This window comes from Monodon monoceros, unplaced genomic scaffold, assembly GCF_005190385.1.
Source record: "Monodon monoceros isolate NGI ecotype Baffin Bay Population unplaced genomic scaffold, NGI_Narwhal_1 Super_Scaffold_2, whole genome shotgun sequence".
Taxonomy (NCBI): Eukaryota; Metazoa; Chordata; class Mammalia; order Artiodactyla; family Monodontidae; genus Monodon; species Monodon monoceros.
The window spans coordinates 25,480,658-25,504,430 of record NW_021703776.1 but is presented as its reverse complement, the minus strand read 5'-3'; the positions used below and the strand labels follow the sequence as shown (position 1 = coordinate 25,504,430).

The following is a 23,773-nucleotide window of genomic DNA, read 5'->3' as shown; positions in this document are numbered from 1 at the left end:
GTGCTGATTGTTGGTTGGAACTAATAGATTTAAATTTACTATATGCAAAACATATTTCTGCAACCTTCTTTGAATTAGGAATTTTTCTTATGAACTTCTTGCATAATATAGCACACTTGAGCACTATTTAAAATTGTACTTTATTTGCTACTACCTGATTCTAAAGTATTACCTGATTAGGCAGAGTTCTGTTCAATACTTGACATATAATAATAGACTTAATAATATAAAGCAAATATTTCAACCCTAAATTTTTACTGTTTTTTCCTGCACACACCATTATGTCTGGCATATTATCACCAGTTGCTTTGAAAAACACTATGCATGCATTACCTCTCTTAACCAAAAAGACTTAGATGATAGGTACTGTTATTTCTACTTCAGAGATGAAGAAACTGAGAAAGTTGACTATTTTTCCAAAAGTCAAGTCAGTAGTATATAGAAAAATGAAGATTTTACTTTATATAGTATCTATCCTAGACTATTGGCCACTTTGCTGTAATTCTATTTGTAAAACCCAGTCAAAATTTTGTATCCTCAGATCTTCATCCGTTGAAGTTGATTGATAGTTTAAACTGGGCAGCACATTACATATATTTAATGTGCTTACTAGCTACTATGAGTCATCAGTTGTAAAATATGTTTGATTTAAGTAAAATGGAATACCCCTTTCTGTTTTTGTTTTTTTTTTTTTGTATGCTTACCTCTTTTGGTGCAATATATAGATAGATAGATTATACATTATATAAAAGTAAGAAAACTTTTACTGTTGAAGACTTGCTCTGCCCTTGCAAATTTCCATTTGCCTCTATGAAACATCACAGGTTCATTTAATGAAATAAATTTCTGGAGGTAATGAAATTCTTGAGTGATCAAAAATAATATTGCAATAACTTGATAGAATATCCCCGTATTAATTTCTTTAAATTATGTGTTTGTAGAAGTTTATTCAAGTTTTAAATTTGGAAAGTAACACATAGTTTTTCACCAACCCAGCCGCATTTTACACATAAGAAAATTGAACTTTAAATTAAATGTACTTTAAATTTTGTTTCTAAAATAATTTAACTCGTTTGAGTGGATTTTATTCAGCATCTTGTGTTATACATTTGTTTAAAGAACAATACCTGGTTTAGATCTAAATTTTAATATTAATAGTAAAATGTGAAAATCAGCTAAATTAAAATAGGACTTATATGAATAATTGAAATATGAAAGAGTTAAGAAAATCATTCTCCTTTGTGCCAGTGAAGCTCTCCTCACTCAAATATCGTTCAGTATTTAATGGGAAAAGAAGTGGCTTGTTACTTAAGAGGGAACATATTTGGACTTATTAAAAAATGCCATATCTTATTAATTACGACAGCATATTTCTAGTTTATTTTGTGTATACTATATTTGAGAAGAAAGCTACTACAAATCGTATATGAGTGAGGCCATCTGCAGAGAGTGCAAACAATAATATTTGTAAGTTATGATGACATTTGATGACCGATTTAAAAGGAAAAGCAACCTATAATCTATTTTTCTGATTCCAGTGATCCTCTCAATTGTAGAGTTCTTATGGGTTTTTTTCCTCCTTCATCCTTCTTAAATATAGTTGTAACCTAATTTGTGACTTTATTAAGTAATTATAAGAAAAATGTAATCTCATCAGAATGACTTGCCCTGAATTATAATGTATTGGTAGGCGTGATATAAAAAAGTATATGAAAAATAAGACATTGACTAAGTATTTGATACCATTTCTCTTTCAAATGTACATAAAATGAATACTCTTTTCTAAACTTAATAGAGTTTATTCACACATACAAAAATGTAAAAAGTATACTTGAGAATAGATAGACAACAGTATTATTATCTCTGATTTTTAAGCACATGGTTAAAATGCAGAATGATTTTTTAAATAACTGTACTGGGCATATTATAAGATTTTTCTTTTCCTTTTTTTTTTTGCGGTACGCGGGCCTCTCACCGTTGTGGCCTCTCCCGTTGCGGAGCACAGGCTCTGGATGTGCAGGCTCAGCGGCCATAGTTCACAGGCTCAGCCGCTCCACGGCATGTGGGATCTTCCCGGACCAGGGCACGAACCCGTGTCCCCTGCATCGGCAGGCGGACTCTCAACCACTGCGCCACCAGGGAAGCCCTATAAGATATTTTTAATAAGTAAAAAGGGATCAACTCTATTCTGTTATCCATTCTTAAAATGAAGGACATTTTTATTTTTTTCCCTATTTGGTTTATAATATTTTTAGTACTTAGTAATAAGTGTAGCTTTGGATTCATGTTGGTTTATTTCCACATACATTGACAATTTTGATCAAATATTTAGTTAAGATGTTTTATGAATCTGTGATAGTAGACACTACAGAAAGCAAGTCCAAAGAGATACACAGCACTGCCTGTTGAACATATGCTCTTGTTCAGCAATTAGCATTCACAAGATGATACCAGTATATCATTTAGAACCCCAGTTTGGCTAAATATTAAAACACGTGGCTCCTCAACAAGTGGGCTATGTGAAATAACTACACTGAAGGGGCTTGACACAGTATAATGCAGAATTAGCCTCAGGTCAGATTTTTCTAAAGCTTGGTCAAAATAAATATCATGGAGGTTTGCTTGAAGAATATTCAGTCTATTGACTCTTCCTGATCTTTTTTTTTTTTGCGGTACGCGGGCCTCTCATTTTTTGCAGTACGCGGGCCTCTCACTGTTGGGGCCTCTCCCGTTGCGGAGCACAGGCTCCGCCGCGCAGCCTCAGTGGCCATGGCTCACGGGCCCAGCCGCTCCGCGGCATGTGGGATCCTCCTGGACCACGGCACAAACCCGTGTCCCCTGCATCGGCAGGTGGACTCTCAACCACTGCACCACCGGGGAAGCCCTTTTTCTCATCCTTTTAAATGGACTCTAGGACTGAAACAGAACATCAGAAAGCTATCTGCCTGGGCACTGTAATCTTGCCTGCTCTACCTCCAGGCAATTGCTTTCATAACAATTATAACTGTTTTTCGTAATTTGAACTTTTGTCACTATACCATCAGCCTTTATCGAGGACATTTTAGGACGTAGGGTTACGTAATGGGTGAGTAACTGCTCTCTGTGAGGATCCATTTCTGGTCTCCTAGCAACATTAGTTGGACTAAATAGTTTCAGTCAGTTTATATAGGGAGAAGCTCCAGGTTTAGGCAAGTTCAGGTGGTAACAATAAATTATTGTAATGTTCCTCCAACTTTATCAACAGAAAGTACTTTCAGCTTCACACTTGATTTTATACAACATTCTAAGACTATTTCAATTTGATACACGTTCTCTACTCAGGGATATTTTTCAAATTAAAATATAAGTAAATTTATCTTTTAAAATAACACCTGTTCTGATAATTAGAATCCCAGAACAGCTTCAGATGAAGCAAGAAGCATGCATAGACCTTACTGAAAGCTTTCTCAGGGATGAAGGATCCAAAATATTATGTTGTATTCAAATAGAGGAAAAAATATACAGGGCTAAATGTAGCTTCGTGAGCAAGAATTTTGGTAGCAGGCTGGAAAAACAAAATAACAAACAAACAGGTTTAAGGTCACAGGAGGGGCCTTACACATGCTAGGTAGATGATGCATTTTTGTTGTTCACGGTTGTTACAATATTGACAGTGTTTCTGGGCTCAAGATCTCCATACCTAAGCCCTTGACTACAATACTGATTTTATTTTTTTTTTGTTTTTTAATGCACACCTGTCTCATGATTTCTGCAACACATCTGTACCCCGCATTTGGAATAAATTAAGGAGAATGGACAGTTTTGACATTACCATAAGAGAATTAAAGTCTGTTTTGTTCAAGATAATAATTGTTAATGAGAGATATTGATTAAATGAGTAAAACAAATATATTTCTTGGAATCTTAATATTTGAAAAGGACACCACAGAATTAAGTAACCCTCAGAAAGAGAAAGGAAATTTTCATGTTAGAAAATCAACCTTTGATATGGCCTGAGGTAGTGTTAGTACTGAGATTAATTTTTTCACACGACTAAATGTTTTATGTTTGTTATAGTCATAAATATATATCATGATTGTAGATGTTGAGAGATCATTAGAAAAACTTTCTTTTTTCATGTACCTAAATCGTTATAGAACACCAAATGAAACTGAAACGTGCTTAATCTCAAGGTGTCAGTTTTTTAAATTTTATTTTCCTAGTAGCTGCTAAAATAGATTTGTGTTTCAAAGTAGTCCTATTCAGTCTAGGCAGATACCATCTTTAGATGTTTTTCTGACTAATGAGGTAAGGTTACCTTGACTTTTTATGCAGAAACTAAAAGAACATATTACCCAAAGGCATTTGGAAAAATGATTCTTCTGAAATAAGGATTGATTATATCTTTAGCAGTACTGTTTCCTTCAGTTTGCTGTTTTGCCCAAGACCTCATTCACACTTGCAATGTGAATTACATTTTATTAACTATAGTTGTTTTAAATAATTATATAATATATATGTATGCTAATGTAAATATATATTTTAAAGTTTGGCACCATGTACTAAAATTTAGTGTTTAGATCTTCAGTATTTATGCTAATGATATGTTATATAATATTTAGCAAAATGTTAATATATATAGCATGTCTTTTTCCTAATCCTAATTTCTAAGAAATCAAATAGAATCAAACAGAATGTGAAATAAGCATTTAATAAGCTAAATATGAGCTAGAATATTACTGATATGAAATATATTCTGTAAAACCAGTGAGAATATATAGAGATATCTTTTTTAAGTCCTATTCTTCTGTTGCTTGTTATAGAAAGATAGTTTTAAAAACTAGACAAAGTCCTATTTACATTTCATATATAGTTTAGTAGTTTTAGGATTGCTTAAAAAATTGACAGTATAAAATGAGTATAAAATTACATTATGATTAACAAATAATATTTTCTTATAAAAGTCAGGAGATTCTCTGAGACTGATGTCAATAAAGAATATGTATAACCTGATTTAAGAGCGTGTTTTAAAAATAACAGCGAAAGTAACTTTAGGACAGCTAAAGTTTATAGACAGCTTATAAATTACCAAGTAACTTTCACGTCACTCTTCTCCAGACTAAATCAGGAAATGAAATAGCATAGGTATGAATATGATTGTCCTAGTTTTGCAGGAAGAAAATGAAAATATAGAAAGATTAGGTTTTAAAAGTCTCCTAAATAATAAAATTACATTTAAAATTTTATTATTTCATTAAAATTTTTTAACATCTTTATTGGAGTATAATTGCTTTACAGTGTTGTGTTAGTTTCTGCTGTATAACAAAGTGAATCAGCTGTATGTATACATATATCCCCATATCCCCTCCCTCTCGCATCTCCCTCCCACCCTCCCTATCCCACCCCTCTAGGTGGTCACAAAGCACTGAGCTGATCTCCCTGTGCTATGCAGCTGCTTCCCACTACCTGTTTTACATTTGGTAGTATATATATGTCAATGCCACTCTCTCACTTGTCCCAGCTTACCCTTCCCCCTCCCTGTGTCCTCAAGTCCATTCTCTGTGTCTGCGTCTTTATTCCTGTCTTGACCCTATAGGAAGACCTCTCTTTGACATAAATCACAGCAAGATCCTTTTTGACCCACTCCCTAGAGAAATGGAAATAAAAACAAAAATAAATAAATGAGACCTAGTGAAACTTAAAAGCTTTTGCACAGTAAAGGAAACCATAAACAAGAAGAAAAGACAACCCTCAGAATGGGAGAAAATATTTGCAAATGAAGCAGCTGGCAAAGGATTAATCTCCAAAATATACAAAATTTTTTATTTAGCATAGATTGTATCAGTATATCAGTAGTATTAAAACACAACCAAAACCCTCAGCCTAGCATGCTCTCCTTTGTCTGGCTAACACTAGTTCTTCACAGTTGATCCCAGTTGTCACTTCTTCTGAAAAGCCTTCCCTGACTCTCGCTGTCTTCTGTTCTACATTAGTTGCATCTTTATCATGCTTTCAGAGCACTTTCTACTGACATTTATCATAAGGATAGTAAGTTTGTGGGGGTTTTTTTCTGCTAGACCTTGGGCTCGTCCTATTAAGTAACTGTGTGTTTAATCTCTGTCTTGACAGAGCCCAATAGTATCTGGTGAAAATATGTGGAATGAGAAATTAATTGAATGAATTATACAGTATGATAGCTCAGTAACTTCTCCAGGAATAAAGGTTATCACAGTAGTTTCAATGAATGCATTAATATACAAAACATATAGAATATTCTTATATTTACATCTTAACCAATTTTTCCATTTTAAAAACTGGGAGAGAAGAAAGGAAGAAGTATTGAGTTTCATTCTATGGTAACTAGTTCACATAAAGTCTAATTATTTAATGCTCTATAAGGAAAAAATCATACCCACAAATACATTTCTACTTCAAAATCTAATGTTGTTTAAAGAAATATTCTAACTTAGAACGTGAATTTAATTCTAGAGTTTTTTTCATTTGTGTTTTTAAATTCTTAAACTTATCACATAAACATGAAACAATGTAATATACATCATAACTCACTGTTTTCAGGTAGAAGTACATATTTAATCACTGGTAAAACAATTGTTCACAGTCAGGTATGCTGACCACTTGAGAAAAATCAAAACAATTATTGCAAAGATGAGAGGAACAAAGCAAACAATTAAGAAATCTATATATATATGTTCATATATAAATAGGGTACTTGGTTCAATGATAAAAAAAGACATGTCTGCCAACCTTTTTGAGATCTATGTTATTTAACCTCAGTGCAATACTTGGCAGTGTTGCCTATCACTTCCTTGAAGTCCTTACCTTTCTTTGCTTGAGTTTACTAAACACTGCTGGTTTTCCTCCCACTTTCTTGTATGAACCTGTTTTAGTATGCTTTGCTGTTTTTCCTTCTTGTCTAAATGGAGCTCTTCTCCAAGAATCTGCCCTCTGTTTTCTTCTTTTCCACATCATCCCTGGGAAATCCCACCTCTAACTCTGGTTTAAGTACCCTTTATATTTTTTAAGATCGAAATCTACAGCTATGGCCTCATCTCTGACATCTGCCACTTCTAGCTTTAGATATTGAGAAGGATATTACTTCTTTCTGTGCTTCGATTTTTTCATCTGTATAACGAACATATTTAAAGAAACTCTTTCCTAGGTTACAAGGATTAAAAGAGTTAGGCGTACTGACTGGCTCCCAAAACTTGTGTTCCTTCCATTTTAAAATCATTAGGGTACTTGTAAATTAGAATAGTTTTTCTTTACTTTGTCAGTTCCCTCATTCAGTTTCTTCTGTTGCCACCCTAGTCATCTGTGCAAGCTTGTAATCTCTGCCTTGCACTGTCGTTCCTTCAGGGAAAACTTGTCCTCTTCAAATAAATGCATATAGCCTAGGGAGGAAGTTACATGCTAAATGGAAATCAGTTATCTGTTAAAAATGAGAATTCTGTCTTACAGTTCTTTTTTTAGCCAAGAGCACTATGCATACTTAAAGACTCAGAAAGCAGTGTTGTTCTTGTTTATTTTCAGGGTAGATTTACCAGATTCTTTCCAAGATGACATACTCAATCATGCCACTTTCTGACTCAGAAATGTTCATTTGATTCAGCTGAACGTTTTAGGCAGTGAGGCTCACCGCTAACTTCCCCTTAGAGCAGTTCTGCCTCTGGTATGTTCCAAGGGCTTTAGAACACCACATGTTCCTGACAACACCACTCTGACATTGATCCTGACAGCAATATGAATAGGTGTGAAAACTAAACATCCCATGTGTTTCTGGTGAGACCTTTTCCCTTTTTTCTTTGTCTGCCCCTCCCTTCGCCCTGGCTCATCCCTGTTGTCACATTCTCATTGTCTGGGAAACACTGAGCAAATTTGATGAGATGGAGAATGAGAGTCTAGATAACAAGAATTGACTGGGGTGTTGTAGGCTCCTCGAGATGGCTAAGGTATACAGACTGGGGTCAGTCCTCAGACTATTTCAGTGGTCTTTCTAGTGGATGCTTGTTGTGAGGCTGAGACCTGGAATCTGGTAGGATCCATCAGTAAATTCGCTTGTTCTTTAGCAGTAAAGAAAAAAAAAAAAGAAAAGAAAAACATCAATTGAATTTATACCCTTTATTTAATACCTGGTTATTAAAAAGCTGGTATTTACTTTCTGTTATTATGTATCCATTAAACTATAGTATAGTTCTACAATTAGTAGCATATGCAATGCACAAATGAACAGGATAATGGTAGTGGTTTTGATACCTAATATTTAATAATATCTTTGCCAATTTGACTTTTCATACTGTCTAGTCTGCCAATCTCAATCCCTCATCACCACATCCCATCCTTACTGGCTCTAAGACCAGAGACAAACAACACATGTGGAAGTTAAACCTACTTGAAATATCTGTTCTTTCGTAGATTCCACGAGTAACTAATGAGTCTTCAGGCTTAGACGGGCTACATCTGCCTATTTGCTGGCAGCAATATAATACTAAACAAAAGATTGAACTATGAATGTCTTGAATATATAATACACATTATTGGCATAGTGTTGAGTACCAGATAGTGAAGCAAATGAATAGTATTTTATATATGAAATTAAACAAGCTACTTTAAACCACTCTCTACATCCTTGCATTGACATTCTGACTTACATTTGCATTGTCGTATTTAAAATATTCCTCTAATAGAGAGATCATTAAATAAAGTAAAATCCATCCACACAATTGGTCATTGCATCATCACTAAAAATTACATTCTTAAAAAATATTTAGTGGAATCAGAATATTGAATTTAATGGTCAGTGATTGTTTCAAAGTGTTCAAAAATTTTCCATGAACAGGTAATCCTATAAAAAAGCAATATTTCAATATATTTATGTGTGTATATTTATGCATATATATTTTTTAAATACAAATGGATTTCAGGGTCAGTATAAGAGACTTCAATCTAAAGTCTATGAATGGCTACAGGAAAAAGAACAGCTTAAAGAAATGACTAGCTTTAAAACAGATGCTTCTGGTCATACCATGTTGAGGAACAAAGTCTTTCTTAAATGTTTACTTGAATTTGATATTTTTTCTTTATTCCTACTAATTTTAGCCTAGGCTATATAATGGATAATTGTCTTCCATATATGAATTATGAATTATATATTGTTTTCATTATCCATGTAGCTATCTACTTTTTTGTAATATTCCAGCTAAGAAGGATGTACATTGTGTGTGTGTGGGTGTCCTGCCTTTTAAGCTTTGGTCCATTTTTTCTGTTTTCTGAATCTGTCTGGCCTGTCATATAGCCCACAGTAAATTCTACTGCATTTAGGTTTGCTTGACTTGACCAATTTGGTTGCTACCTTCCTAATCCTGATTTTATCATTTTTACCTTAATTACATCATTTGACTGAATGAGGAGGTATATATATGAATTTATATTATAGTATACTATAGTATGTATTATTTACACGTAATTTATGAATATATATTTATTGTGTTTTTGTTGGTTCTTATATAATCACTTTGGTTCTAAGAGCAAAGATCAAACATTTGATACTCAGAATAAAATGCATATTATAGGAAATGTGATAAATACCCTATGAATGAATTTAATAACACTACTTCAGAGTGTCACTGAGATTTCTCAATATTGGTTAGTTATTAAGTGTAAAGTAAAAACTTTAAAAATTGAGTATTCAAAATCTTTTTACTTGGGGTATAGTTGCTTTACAATGTTGTGTTAGTTTCTGCTGTACAACGAAGTGAATCAGCGATATGTATACATGTACTCCTCCCTCTTGGACCTCCCTCCCCCGCCCCCCATCCCACCCATCTAGGTCACCACAGAGCACCAAGTTGAGCTCTTTGTGCTATATAGCAGGTTCTCAGTAGCTATCTGTTTTACATATGGTACTGTATATATGTCAATCCCACACTCCCCATTCATCCCACACGTTTTTTCTCTACATGTGCGTCTCTATTCTTGCCCTGCAGTTAAACTCTATCCATATTTTTTAATATTTGAATAATCATACTGTCTCTTTTAAAAATTAGCCTCTTAATAATTGAGTAATCTGAGATAACTCAGATTGTAAGGTCTTCACCAAGTTTTTAATTAAAAACTTGGTGAAGACCTTACAGTGAAGGGAGTGTACACTGGTAGTTCCTAACCTGAGTTTGACACAGATGTGTTTTGTTGGGTCTCTAATATTTTAAAAAATGTAGTTAAATGAGTTCAGGTAAGTCATGCACTCTCTAGTTTGTAACAATGCCTACATCTAGCTATGGTCTTATACATAATGTTTATCATCATCAATACTTGCTAATGGCACCATAGCTTGGATTTGAGGAAATACTTTGATTTTGAAAGAGATAGATAAATAGATAACGACACTTTAATTTTAACTCTAAAATCATAGGGAATCAAATAAAAAAGAAATGTAGTGACCATCTTTCAAAATTGTCAATAGCAAACAGTATATTATTAGGGATCCAAACACATAGGGTAAAAATATACCCCAAAATGTCATAATTATAGACACAAAAGTTAGGATAGTAATTAACTCAAAGGAGAAGATAAAGGAGTGAGTCTGAAAGACGCTTTAAATATAATGATAATGTTCTATTTCTTTAATTGAATCAGTGGCTCGCAGGTGTTCACTTTAAAGTTTTTCTTTTTTTTTTCCTTTTTTTTTTTTTTTTTTTTTTGCGGTACGCGGTCCTCTCCCTGTTGTGGCCTCTCCCATTGCGGAGCACAGGCTCGGGACACGCAGGCCCAGCGGCCATGGCTCACGGGCACAGCCGCTCCGCGGCATGTGGGATCTTCCCGGACCGGGGCATGAACCCGTGTCCCCTACATCGGCAGGCGGACTCTCAACCACTGCGCCACCAGGGAAGCCCTAAAGTTATTCTTTATGCTCCACACTTACTTCATAGATGATTTTTGTACCAAGATAGTGTTCACTGAAAAGAATAAAAAGAAGAAAAAAGGATAGCACAAAACTATTTTTATATAGTTTTTAAATGTCCAGAAGCAAACAGTATATTAAAAGTATATGTATAATGTTAAAACCACAACAAAAAACAAAGGTCTAACAATACAGCAGTTAATATAGCAGTTTTTGGTGGTGAGTATAGACTAGGATGGTATTGCAGAGGGCACCTGGTTGTCTCTAAAGATATTGACAGTGTTCTATTTCTTAAGTGGATAGTGGGTACATGGGTGTTCAACCCTTTAAAATTTTTTCATTGTATGTGTATGTCACAAATTATTTTTGATGACTGTTTTTAATATTTTACCATAACAGTTTTAAAAACTAAAACCTTTCAAATGACTCATTTATACATGTCACACTGACAGACTCAAAAGACAGTCACTATTTCTGTTGAATTCCAGTGAAGTGTACTTTCTTTGCCATGCAACTTAAAATCAGAAATAGTCTATCAGAATTACTTTGAACATACACCAACATTAATGATAAAAAGTCATCATATCTTGAATAACGACAGACTCAGCGTGACTGTATCACGTCGACTTTAATTAGAAAAGCAAAACTATTAGCAAGTATAGAATGTATATAACAGGGATTTATTTTAGGAATTTGTCCTTACACATTGGTGGGAGCAGGGAAAGTGCTGAAAGGCCAGTGGAGCTTGCAGTCCAAAGGGCTGGTAGAGGGAAGGACGATGAATTTAGAGTAGTTGAGAGCAAGGACAAGCTGGAAGCCATGGGGACAGACCAGAACACGTGTCTGTTTTCACTGCGTCCAGCCTAAAAGCTGATGAAGATGCCGAAGGAGAATTCAGAGGAAAGTAGAGCAGCTGCATGCCTGCCTGCTGCCCCAAGCCAAACAATAAGTAACAGTATGGATGAACTTCAACAGCACCTGGTGATTGTACCCAAACTTTCTGAGCATCCAAAGGGTAAGGTGGCTACTGCTTCACTTCTGGCCTCCACATCTCACACAAAAGGTCTCTGGTGCTAAACTATAATGGGAAACGTTTAGGGAAGGGAATCTTAGGAAACATAGTTCAGCTTAGACAAGTTTACACCTTGCCGAATCAACACATTGATTCTTCCTGGTACAAAGAACCGCCAGTACTGCACCATGTTCTTCTGCATTGTAGGAGGGCTTAACACCCAGCCAGTCTCCCCAGTCACCTTGCATTCATTCTCTATCATCCAGTTGTGCAAGCCCCTTTCCGATATATTTCAGGCTCCCTAGTCTGTGAGATTATTCTGTCTTTGAATATTATATTCACAATGATGCTTAAATTTAAAATTGGGATTGGTTTTTATTTATCCTGTAAAATGTTCGGTAAATTTTATCCAGCTGTAATGTGCTTTAAATAATCTGTCTTCCAAAAGCATATAACTTTGTAATTTTAACATCTGTGATGAAGTGTATTAAACTCTTCAAAATAAATCTTATTTTAAAATTCAGTCACACATTGCCTGAAGTGCTGACTAGTGACTAAGACTAAAAAGGTATTTTTTCTTTGATGTAATTATTCACACATGCAAAATATATACCTCATGTAATAGGAGATAATAAAATACAAGTCTATAAAAGCAGAGGGATGAGAACTGATTATATAAAAACTTGAAGTTGATATTCATATAACATAAACAATACATTTTTAAACTGTTGCTTATTTTTTATGTTAAACTTATATAAATATCAGCCCAAAGTGTAGTACACTAGAACAATTAATCACAAATAGAAATGTCGTGAATCCACAGATGTCTTACCTTTGAGACTTCAATTTTTGCTTAGAGCCAAGTTAGCTAAAGTCAACATAATAAGTACATATGATTACCCTTAAGTTTAGTGCATCATTGGTTACCAGTGAGAAATCATCTGTGTCCTTGGAGTTGTCCTTTATACACACTGGTAGGCGATCAGATATCATAGTGCTTCTGACTGAACCCAAATCAGGTAGATTACTTAGTCAAAACAGTTTTAGTGAGCTGTTCTCTGTTCCTGCTGCCCTCTATCCAGATAGAAAGAGAGAGAGGAAGGAAGGGAGAGAGGGTGGGAGGAAAGAAGGTAGAAAGGAAAGAAGGAAAGAAGACATTGTAGGGAAATTAACCCTATTTAGTTCTCATCCATGCAAATAAATATACATATTTACATAAATATAAATATTCATTTTCAGGTATCTATATTTCCAAAAGAAAACTAAGCCCCTGATTTTCCTCAACAAGTTCTGTCAAAATTGTGTTAATGTAATTATTCAGAGGTATTTTAATGAATGCTTGTGTGTATTTATATATTATTTATGTAATGGTATTTAAAACATCAAACAGTTTACCTTTTTTTTTTAATAAATTTATTTTATTTATTTATTTATTTTTGGCTGCGTTGGGTCTTCATTGCTGCAGGCAGGCTTTCTCTAGTTGCGGCGAGTGGGAGCTACTCTTTGTTGCGGTGCGAGGGCCTCTCATTGTGGTGGCTTCTCTTGTTGCGGAACGCGGGCTCCAGGCGCGCGGGCTTCAGTCGTTGTGGCTCACGGGCTCTAGAGCGCAGACTCAGTAGTTGTGGTGCACGGGCTTAGTTGCTCCACGGCATGTGGGATCTTCCCGGACCAGGGCTCGAACCCGTGTACCCTGCATTGGCAAGTGGATTCTTAACCACTGCGTCACCAGGGAAGCCCCAGAGTTTACTTTCTTAGTTTAGGAAAATACTTATTAGTTGTGATGAGAAAGTGACTAGAAAAATGATCCTGGTTTTCTTCAAAGAAAACTGGACGTAGAAAAATGTCAATCAGCAGTATGCAGTAATATTAATCCCTGGTGTAATATACATGATGGCATGTATATTTAGTTGGCATCTTGCTATTTATGGAAATGTTTATGTAGTTTTACATTATGCAGAAACACATGTTATATAGAAACTTACATCAAATGAGTGAAACAGACTTCATGTGATAGATAAGGGTTTGGAGGTCTTACAGAAATAAACATAAAAGATGAGACGAATAGGGACATGACCAATGATCAATTTAGACCTAAGAATGATAACCCCAGTGCAGGTTCCTAAAAGTACGAATATTCTGTTAGGTTTCCTTATTGGTATGTTACCCTTCACATTCACTAACTCCACTGGAAATTGATGTTTAAATTGCCTACTTGTTTTTTTCTTAGTTTGCATATCAATGTTAATGTTCTAATATATTCTAATAGAATTCTTACATCTACATATGAAGTAAATAAGGAAGAGCCTCAGTCAGTCAATTATATATATTGGATATGAGTTATTCTTGTTTCAATGATTATAAAAGGAACAAAAATAATCCCATTCAGTTTTAGGAGGGACACAGTAATAGAAGTATCACAAACACATTACTACATTCACTTGTAAAATGTAGTCTCATAAATGATCACAGATTTTTAATATCCTGATTGTGTAGTCTGAACAATTGTGTAATCTGAAAAAAAAAAAAAGTGTATCAACTGTGAACTCAATCCTTTTCCCTTTTACAAATGACCAAAGGAAATAGATTTAGGAATTTAACAAGCAAAAAATCTGATTTTCAGAATGTCAAGTTGAAGAGTGTGTGGGCCTTAGAGAAATAGAACAACCCTAATGCCGAGACTATAGGGGGCATAGACACAAGTGACAAGTTGCAGATAACATTGCTTCCCAGTGTTTGAATGTGTCAGTAAGTAAAACAGTGACGTCTAAGCAGATTATTAGTGTAATTATTTCTTAGCTTAAAAAAAATAACATTCTGAATGATAAGCAAATAAACAGACAAAAATGTGTGTAAAATATTTATTGTTGACTCAAAAGCTTCATGGTAGGCAGGAAACTCAATGGTATTATAGTACCAATCCCCTTGATTGCTTGGTTTTCCTTTACAGAATTTTAAGTAGGGGCCACCCAGTCTCTACTTAGATACTTCTATTGATGGAAAGTATATGAGCTTTCAAATCAGTCCAGTTGGTCTTTTAATGAAAATTCATGTTACGATACTATTAAGGTTTCTCAGACACAAATGTGAATGCTCGTGTAGGTTTTGGGACCATCACTTCTCTACCATTTATAGTCTAATGGCAGGTTTTAAACCTGCTGCAGGTCTTATTATCATGCTTCAGAAAAGATTTTTAGAAAAATAAATAGACGGGCCTGAAGTTCTGAAATTTTCCTTAATGGTATTGTTGCTATAGTTACAGCTGAAATGTTATATAAAGAAAATTACTTATTGATCGAAAAATGCTGAGTAGCACAGCAGCATCCGTTTTGGGGGGTTTTTACTGCCTTCATTTCCTACTCTGCTCTTAAGATTAATGGATTTTTGGAGTGTTGTTTTGAAGCCCTGGTGATTTGATGTTAAAATAAATACATTTTATTAACGTGTTCTAGCTGGCAACTGGATATATTCTAATACGTCATGATCAACGTGGAGTTATTTTTTATACACTTTATTTATCAGAATTGTTCCTACTTGGAGATGAATTTTGATATCCTGGATATTAACATTAAAGTACTCAAAAATGTGATTGGTCTCATAGTATAGACTCTTCTGAATTTATTTAAAACATTTAATAATAATATAGATGAAATGTAAACTTTTAATGTGTTTATACCATTAGGAGATATTTACAGTATACTGAGAATAAAATATATTTTAAAAACACAGAAAAACAAATGGAAATGGCCTAAGAGCATCCATAATAATGACTAGTATGTTTTTTAAAAAGCCTCCATAAGATCTATATTTTCTATTTTTCTGTGTAATAAACTCAGTAATATAATAGAAATGCCTTCAGTTTATATATGTAATATACAGTACATTATATATAATATATATTCATTTTCTGATTGTCTCACTGTCTTTATAAGGAAATGCTTCAAAGATAAAACTGTAACTTACTTTATATTTAACCTTAAGGCAAAATATGAATAGTCATGTGTGTCACAACTGTAACTATTATAGAAAGAGTTTTCAGCTAGTAAAAGTCATATATGGCAGTGATATATTATGCATTGAATTTTAATAGAATTTAAGAAATCTTGCTTAATTCTCCAGATTGCTGCTGAACTAGGAACATTATGACTATTTAATAATGTTGTGTCTAATAGTATCGTGGCTATTGAGGAACTAAGAGTGGAGATACATTTCTTTGGACCCAGAAATATAATACTTCTTAAGTTAGGCTCCTGAACAGTGATACGAAAATCTTTGGGATTATTTTTGATAAAAAAGGCAAAAAAAATTGTGAACCACAGGTTTTTACATCATCTTATGTGGTTATAGAGTATTTCCCAAATTGTCTTTTGTGAAGAAAATTTTTCTAGTAATTGTGTCTATAATTAATGATGATGTGATAATGGTGATGGCCTATATTGTCCTGAATGAACTTTCTTGAAAATTCTTTTTTACTTTCTCCACTTTGTCAAAATTTGATCAATTTTACTTTTCTCCTTCCTACTTTTGATTTTACCCTAGCCTCTGCCTTTTCCTGTCCTTTCTCTTAATAAACAAAATTTAATTTTATATGTTTAAAGAAATACAAAATTTTGATGTTACTATAGTGTTTTTTCCCTTTCAGTCCTTTTTGATTTTATAATTTCCTCTACTTGCTGAATTTGTTGGTGGTCTAATTTTGGTTCTAGGGCTGCAGAAAGAAGAGACACACATATAAGACCACCAATTCAGTATTTCTAATTGATGAAAAAATACTCTTGTGTGCTTTATAATTTATCAAATTCCTTATGTTCTAAATGGATTCATCAGATAACCCTTTTAAATCCATTCCATCTTCCTTAATTTTTTCCCTGCATATTATACTTATTTTTAACCCATGTCTTCTTTCTTCTACTCGAGTATGAGTTCCTGATCAAATAAGCCTTGCACGTATAATTTCCCAAGAGTATATGTAATCCATAGCTATAAATAGACTAGAGATATACAGAATAGATGCATAAGTGAATGCTGTTATAATTATTTGACATGATAGTAACATCAGTTTCCAAATTAATTTTGGTGACAAAGTGTAAAGTCAAAAAAAATTAAGCTTGGCCTTATAATCTTCTTCAAAACACAAATCAGTCATGTAACCAAGTGACCACGTGTAGCAACATCATGTTAAAAATAATTACAGGATAGTACTGACTAAAGATAATTGGTTTAGGGAATTCCCTGGCGGTCCAGTGGTTAGGACTCCTCGCTTTCACTGACAGGGCCCTGGGTTCCATCTCTCGTTGGGGAACTAAGATCCCACAAGCTGCAGAGCACGGCCAAAAGAAAAAAGATACTACGTTTAACTGAATCAGGATGCAAATTTAAGCAAAACACGAATTTGAACTAGCCAATGAGGCTCTCAACGTAACGTTCTTTTTCTCTTAGACTGACGCTATTGCCTTCTGTTTGCTTTTAGTAGTGAGTGGGTTATCACTGCTTGTAGGTTTATCAAACATTATTTTAAATCAGGAAAATGGAGCATTTTATGTGACGTAGTAGATTAAATAGAGTATACTCTTTATCCTCTTACCTAAATTTTCAAATGTATGAAAATAATGAGTATACTACCTTGAAATAATCACTACATTTATTTTCTCAACACATTTTCCTTTTAACAAGAGCTGTGTACCACTGTGGCATCGTATGCTATAAGTAGCAAGAGACGACACCTTTTAAGTATAATTTGTCCCTAAAACTCAGATAAAGTAATCACATTTTTATAATTGACAAGAATTTCCAGTGGGATGAAACCTTTATTTCTGGTATATTAAAAACTTCCTAACTTATTTACATTCAGACCTGCCCTGACAGGAATGCATAGCACACACCTGCATTTGGTTTTTAGAGTCCATGTGACAAAACAGCACAATGACACAGCTATTTGTGTCTGTTTTTGTTTTTTAAAATGTCAGTCTCTGAATGAAAATATCCTAAGATGTGGCCCCACCAAGTAATGTTTTTTAAAACCACAGGACAGGTTAAGATTGATTTTCTGTAGGTATTATAGAAGTACCTCCTCTAGGGACTATTCAGCACAAGGGCTGGAGCTTTTAGAATTTGACATAGGGATCAAATCAGTTTCTTTCCCAAGACTCTGTATAAAGTTACTATATAGAGAAGCCACAATTCACTTTTTTGCTGCTTAGACATGAAATCAAGAACAGAATTGGTATTGGATGATCATAACACAAAACGCAAATGAACCCGTAATACATACTAATGTTTTATAGACAACATTTTACTGAAATTAAATAACTGACTTGGGTCTTTACTCTTTTAGATCACCAAGTAAGAATTATAACAGCTTACAGATTGCAAAACAGTCATTAGTATTAAGCAACATTTTTTATGTCTTTAAAGAAATGGAAAGCTGAAGTAAGAAATGAATCTCAGATGTCCAATAATATTCTAAAACAATAAATGATTTTTGTCTCTAAATAATTAAAGTTGTGGTACTGGAAAGAATGATCCAATATGAAAAGCAGTTTGAAATTGAACTTCTCAGAAGACAGTACAACATACGAACACGATATTATTTGCATGACTCTCCAACCATGTGCTTTAGAGAATAGGTACTCATTAAATGGTAACAATTAGAAGCTACATGTGTAGTCTTTATTTCTTACATTTTAATAGGTATGATGTAAGAAAAAGCACAACATACAACAATAAGGGGGGAATTCTGCAATATTATTGGTCTAACAATCTCTCTCCCATGTGATTATTTATATGTATTATGAGAGGGTTGTTCTCAGTCTTTAGTTTGCAAAAAATTTAACCAACAGGTTATTAAAAAGGCAGATCCTCCTTCTCCTATCCCAGGATTCTGATAAACTTGTTTTGGTGTAGTTCCTAGAACTTGCATGTCTAGGGACAACCGCAGGTGATTTGGTGCAGGTGGCCCATAGATTACACTTAGAGGTATAAGGAAGTGTTTTAATTAGCAATTGAGAAAACTCTGGGGAAAAAGAATATCAGACAATTTTAACCTGTGAATGCTTCTTGACACAATTGCATGAGAAATGTGACTATTATTAAGAATGACATTATTTTTTAATCTTAAATTAGATGGAGAATTATGCACAAGTGATTCTTGAAAACTCTACGTGTGCCTTGTAAAAGTTCTGCTCTGGTGGATAGAACTACATTTGATCCAAGTCAAGAGACAGGAGATTATAGGCTAAGTCCTAAAAAAAACTTACTATGAAATTTAATAGTTTTTGAATGGAAACACAATTTTGAAGGCACTAGGCTTAAAAATAGTTGTATTTGGAACAAATTCAGATTTTTTTTTAACCAAAAAATTGATATTCCCCTGGGTCTATCTTTGATGCATTTTTTTCTTTTTTTTATGGTGAGGTGAGTTAATTGCTGATCTCTAAGGACTCCTGTTTTTAGATTTCAAATAGTCTTTTTGCAATCTTCTTTAAAAGTCACCGTTTTCATTGATCCAGAAAACAATGACCCACCTTCTCCATATACAAAAAAGCAGCTAGAAATTGCCAAGTGCTAACCTTGGTAAATGCACCAGAACAGATGTATATAATATAGTTAATCTTTTAATTTCTGTTTTATCTGCAGATTCAGGAATGGCTTTGTTTAAATTGTCAAACCCAGAGAGCAATATCAGGACAGCTTGGAGACATGGGCAAAATGCCACCTACACAGACAGGACCAAAAGCCTCTCCTATGCCTGTCCCTACAGAACAACCGTCTCAGAAAATACCAATGCCTGCCCAAGTAAAAGTGAAAAAGAGGGAACAAGAAGAAAAAACAGAAGGTGAAAATATCATTCCAGAAGAAGTGAAAGAAACACCTTCAGTTGAAAAAATTCCCCCTAAGGGAACCACAGATCAAATCCAGGAGGAGAGTAAACTAGAGAAAGACAAAACTTCAGCCCCTCAAGAAAAGAAGCCAACCCCTGAAGACAAAAAGCCACTCCTAGAAGAAAAAAAGCCGCCTCTTGAAGAAACAAAGCCAACCCTTAAAGACAAAAGGCCAGCTCTTGAAGACAAAAAGTTACCCCCAGGAGCAAAAACATCAGCTCTAGAGGAGGAACAGAAATATGACTTACTTAAAACTCAAGTACAGATTGCTGAAGAAAAACCTGAAGGCAGAGTGGCTCCAGAGGCAGTGCAAGAAAAGAAACAACCACTGACCAAGATGGAAGATTTACCATCTGGTGCACCTCAGAGTTTGTCTAAGAAAGATGATGGAATGACTCAAAAAATAAAAGAACAGCCACAGGCAACATGCTCGGCAAAGCCTGATCAGATGGAACCTAGGAAGGAAAAAACAGTAAGTTACGTTTTTTTCCTAACTTTGTAGATTTACTAATGTCCACCTAAGTACACTGAGTGCTTAATGGTAATTTTGTAAGTGAAAGCCTTCAATTAATAGCGTTTTCAGAAAAATGTAACAGTTGTTTGCTAAAATGATGAACTTTGGCTTTCTGACAGCTTAATCTAATTTAAATAAAGCATAGCTATAACATTTATTAGCTTTTATGCTGATCAAATAATTTATAAAAATCTATGGAGTGATAAAGAAGGGTTTCATATAATTTTATTTTATTTTAATATTTATTTATTTGGTTGTGCTGAGTGTTAGTTGTGGCAGGCAGGCTCCTCAGTTGCGGCAGGTGGGCTCCTTAGTTGTGTTATGTGAACTCTTAGTTGCAGCATGCGTGTGGGATCTGTTCCCTGACCAGGGATCGAAACCGGGCCCCCTGCGTTGGGACCGTGGAGTTCTATCCACTGCACCACCAGGGAAGCCCTCTTATAATTTTAAATGATTGCTTTTTCCTTCCACTATGAACATAAAATCAGTATCCTCCTTTAACATAAAATAATGTTTGTCTTGGAATTTCTGTTTACTTAACCACTTGGTTAAGCCAGACTCAAGTTTCTTCTCACTTGAAAGCTTTTTAAGGTGTGGTCAACCATAAAATGATTAAATAATTGTGATTTAAAAAAAAGAAGCATGGCTAAAATTCAGGAGAAACATTTTTTTTAAGTTTATTTTAGTATTTAGTGTGAAATCAGTATAATATATCTTGTTCAGTTTTATTCAGTGTGTTTAATATTGGAGGGTTATTTATAATCCAAGCATCATCTGGAATATATATTATTCTTTATATATTTTCTTTTTCTTTAGTGGAAACTTCTAAGGGTACCTCATCTTAACCTATATTTGCACGGGCAATAATACCATTTATAGAGGAACTCTGAACTCTTTTTAGAGCTTCAAGAGATCTTATATCAGGCTGAATAATTTTAATTCACAGATGGCAGCAATGACTTGCAGGAAAACGAAATGATTCATTGGTATTAAAACTTAATATTAGAATTCTAATTAGAACTTTTAGTCCATCCCAACCCTGGTTCAGTTGTTGTATTGTTTACAGTTTTAACACATGGTTACTAGACTGTCTCTGGTATATAAGACCTCACTCATTAAATAAATCCTGATCTTCCTTTGTTATATGAGTTTATCCAACTCAGAGAAAGCAGATGCCTATGTATTCTCCATTCTAATGGCTGGATCTAGCTACCCCGCCACCACCACCTGCTGCTTCTCCCAGTTAACCACCTTGCAGAACTTGATGCTTTTTGCCATTTCTCTCTTTGTGAAGCTTCATGACTCTTCCCTTTTTGTTCTATTCTTGTCTTTCTGATCACCCCTTATGAGTTCTACTTTGATTATCTCTATTAATTTCTCTTTTCCGATCAGTTCTTCTTTGAACTCTGTCTTCTTTCCTCTTAGGGGAGCCACATGAATGTTTCCTAACTCTCCTTGTGCACCTTCTGCCCCTCTTGAGTGTTAGATCTACATTTTCAAATACTGAGTAGATCATTCCACTTCAGAAACTCACTGTAAACTGGAACTCAGTGTGTTCAAATCATATCCAACTCTCTATAGAAGCAGTTTCTGCTTAGCTCCTATTCCTAAGGACAGTATCCTAACGGTCTTCGTGACCTTTTACCAACGATTTGGGTAATCTAATTACTAGTCACTAGGCCTTCTTTTTTTCCCTTCTCCAGTATATAGTTATCAGATAATTATTTTCCAGAGTTCAGATAATTTAACTCTATCACTCAGATATTTCTAATGATTCTCTATTGTTTGTTAAATATAATCTAAACAAGAAGTATCCAAATATTTTGTTAATGTACTACATTTTATTTTATTTTACAAATGTATCACTTTTTTATCATTTCCTTTTACCACTACTTTTTCTTTTAACGACTTCAATATGTGTATATATATTTATTTCTAAATTAAATCTGTGCACTATTACTAACATATTATTTGCAATATAAACATTCACAGAAATGTGTAAGTCAGTGAAATAAGCTAAAATCACCATTTTTATTATATTTATTTAAATATATACATTTGATCACAGTAAAATATGATTAATAATAGCATTTTAGAGAGAGCTTGGATTGACTGTGCTTCAGTGTTTGAAAATCTTGTTCTAAAATTTTATGATAGAGTTCTTTGAAATTCAGCTTAAGTTTATTTTGGTATTTTGACTTTTAGTTTTAATGATGCTCCATAACAAAAAAGCTTATCCACAGGATATACCAGAAATGAGAGAAGTGCATCAAAGGTTGTACTTGCCAAATCTTGCTACCTGTTTTCTAAGTTTGGAATTGAAAACTGTTTTTTTTTAACTTGTGGAAATTCCAGAAATAAATGTTAATCTAACGTGATACCAGTCATCTCCCCTTGCTAACTATCACAAAATGTGGTGTTTTAAAATATGATCTTTTAACAAATGACTTTAAAACCCACTGCAGTTATTCATCTGCAATGTTTAAAAAGATTAAAGCATTCTGTTTAAAGTTTGTCTGAAAAGGCAGACATGACAACTTTTTTAAATGATGTGTCATTTTATGTCGCATAATTACACGATGATTTCCAATTATCCATCTTCATGACCAGCTTACTTGTAACAGACACAGTAAATGAATTTCACATGCACTGCTATCTATGTAACTTTACCTTTTTAAAAAACTAATTCCAATTAAAAGAGCCACTCCTCAGAATTTAATATACAGTTTTTTCATTTAAAATATATATATATATACCTTTTTAAACAAATCACTGAATATTGAGCCATTTGGTGGCTCGCAGTAGTAATCCTTTAAGTATTTTATTATTGAAACAGAACTAGTGAATATTATAAACTAAGCATGTTAGAAATATCTGCATGTTGATTTTATTACCAAACCTTTTGCTACTTACTTTGTTCTAATGATTTTCCCCCGAACCTTCCACAGTTCTTTCTTTCTTTCCAGCAATATTGGCTGACAAAGAAATGTAGTTTAATTTGTCACCATATTGTTTCCATGGCAGAAAAATCAAGTTTCCCCAAATGTTATGTGACTTTTTTGTCTTTTACTATTAAATAAGACAGCTCCAAAGACGATTTTAAGTGTTTATTTCAATTCATTGAAAATATGTGAAGTACTGGAATATTTATTTGCCAAAAATTCTAGAAGTTTGTGATAGTGTCTTAGGATGACTTGCTATAAATAGCCTAAGCACATTATGTGTTTAGTCAAGGTTTGTTATTAGCAGTAACATATGTAAGACAGATATCAAATGGTTTTCCTGGTAATGTCAAACTTTTTTGGCCAGTTTTGTGTCAGTTTTCTTTATTAATGTGTTTGTGTATGTCTTGCATTATTACTATTAACGTTGACACATGATTTTTTGGCAAGAATATTTTGTCTACCACTTACCTATTATAGGAACGTTGGTTTGGTTGGTTATATCTGTTTTAAAGAGGGGGAAACTAAATT

At 34.0% G+C, this 23,773-nt stretch overlaps 1 protein-coding gene across 1 annotated transcript in view; it reads left to right on the top strand.

The window, feature by feature from the left end:
- PCLO (piccolo presynaptic cytomatrix protein) overlaps positions 1–23,773 on the top strand; it is a 364,389-nt gene that overhangs the window by 168,960 nt on the left and 171,656 nt on the right. The window contains 1 exon segment of the mRNA XM_029232881.1: positions 19,542–20,258. Coding sequence (XP_029088714.1) covers positions 19,542–20,258 — 717 coding nt within the window.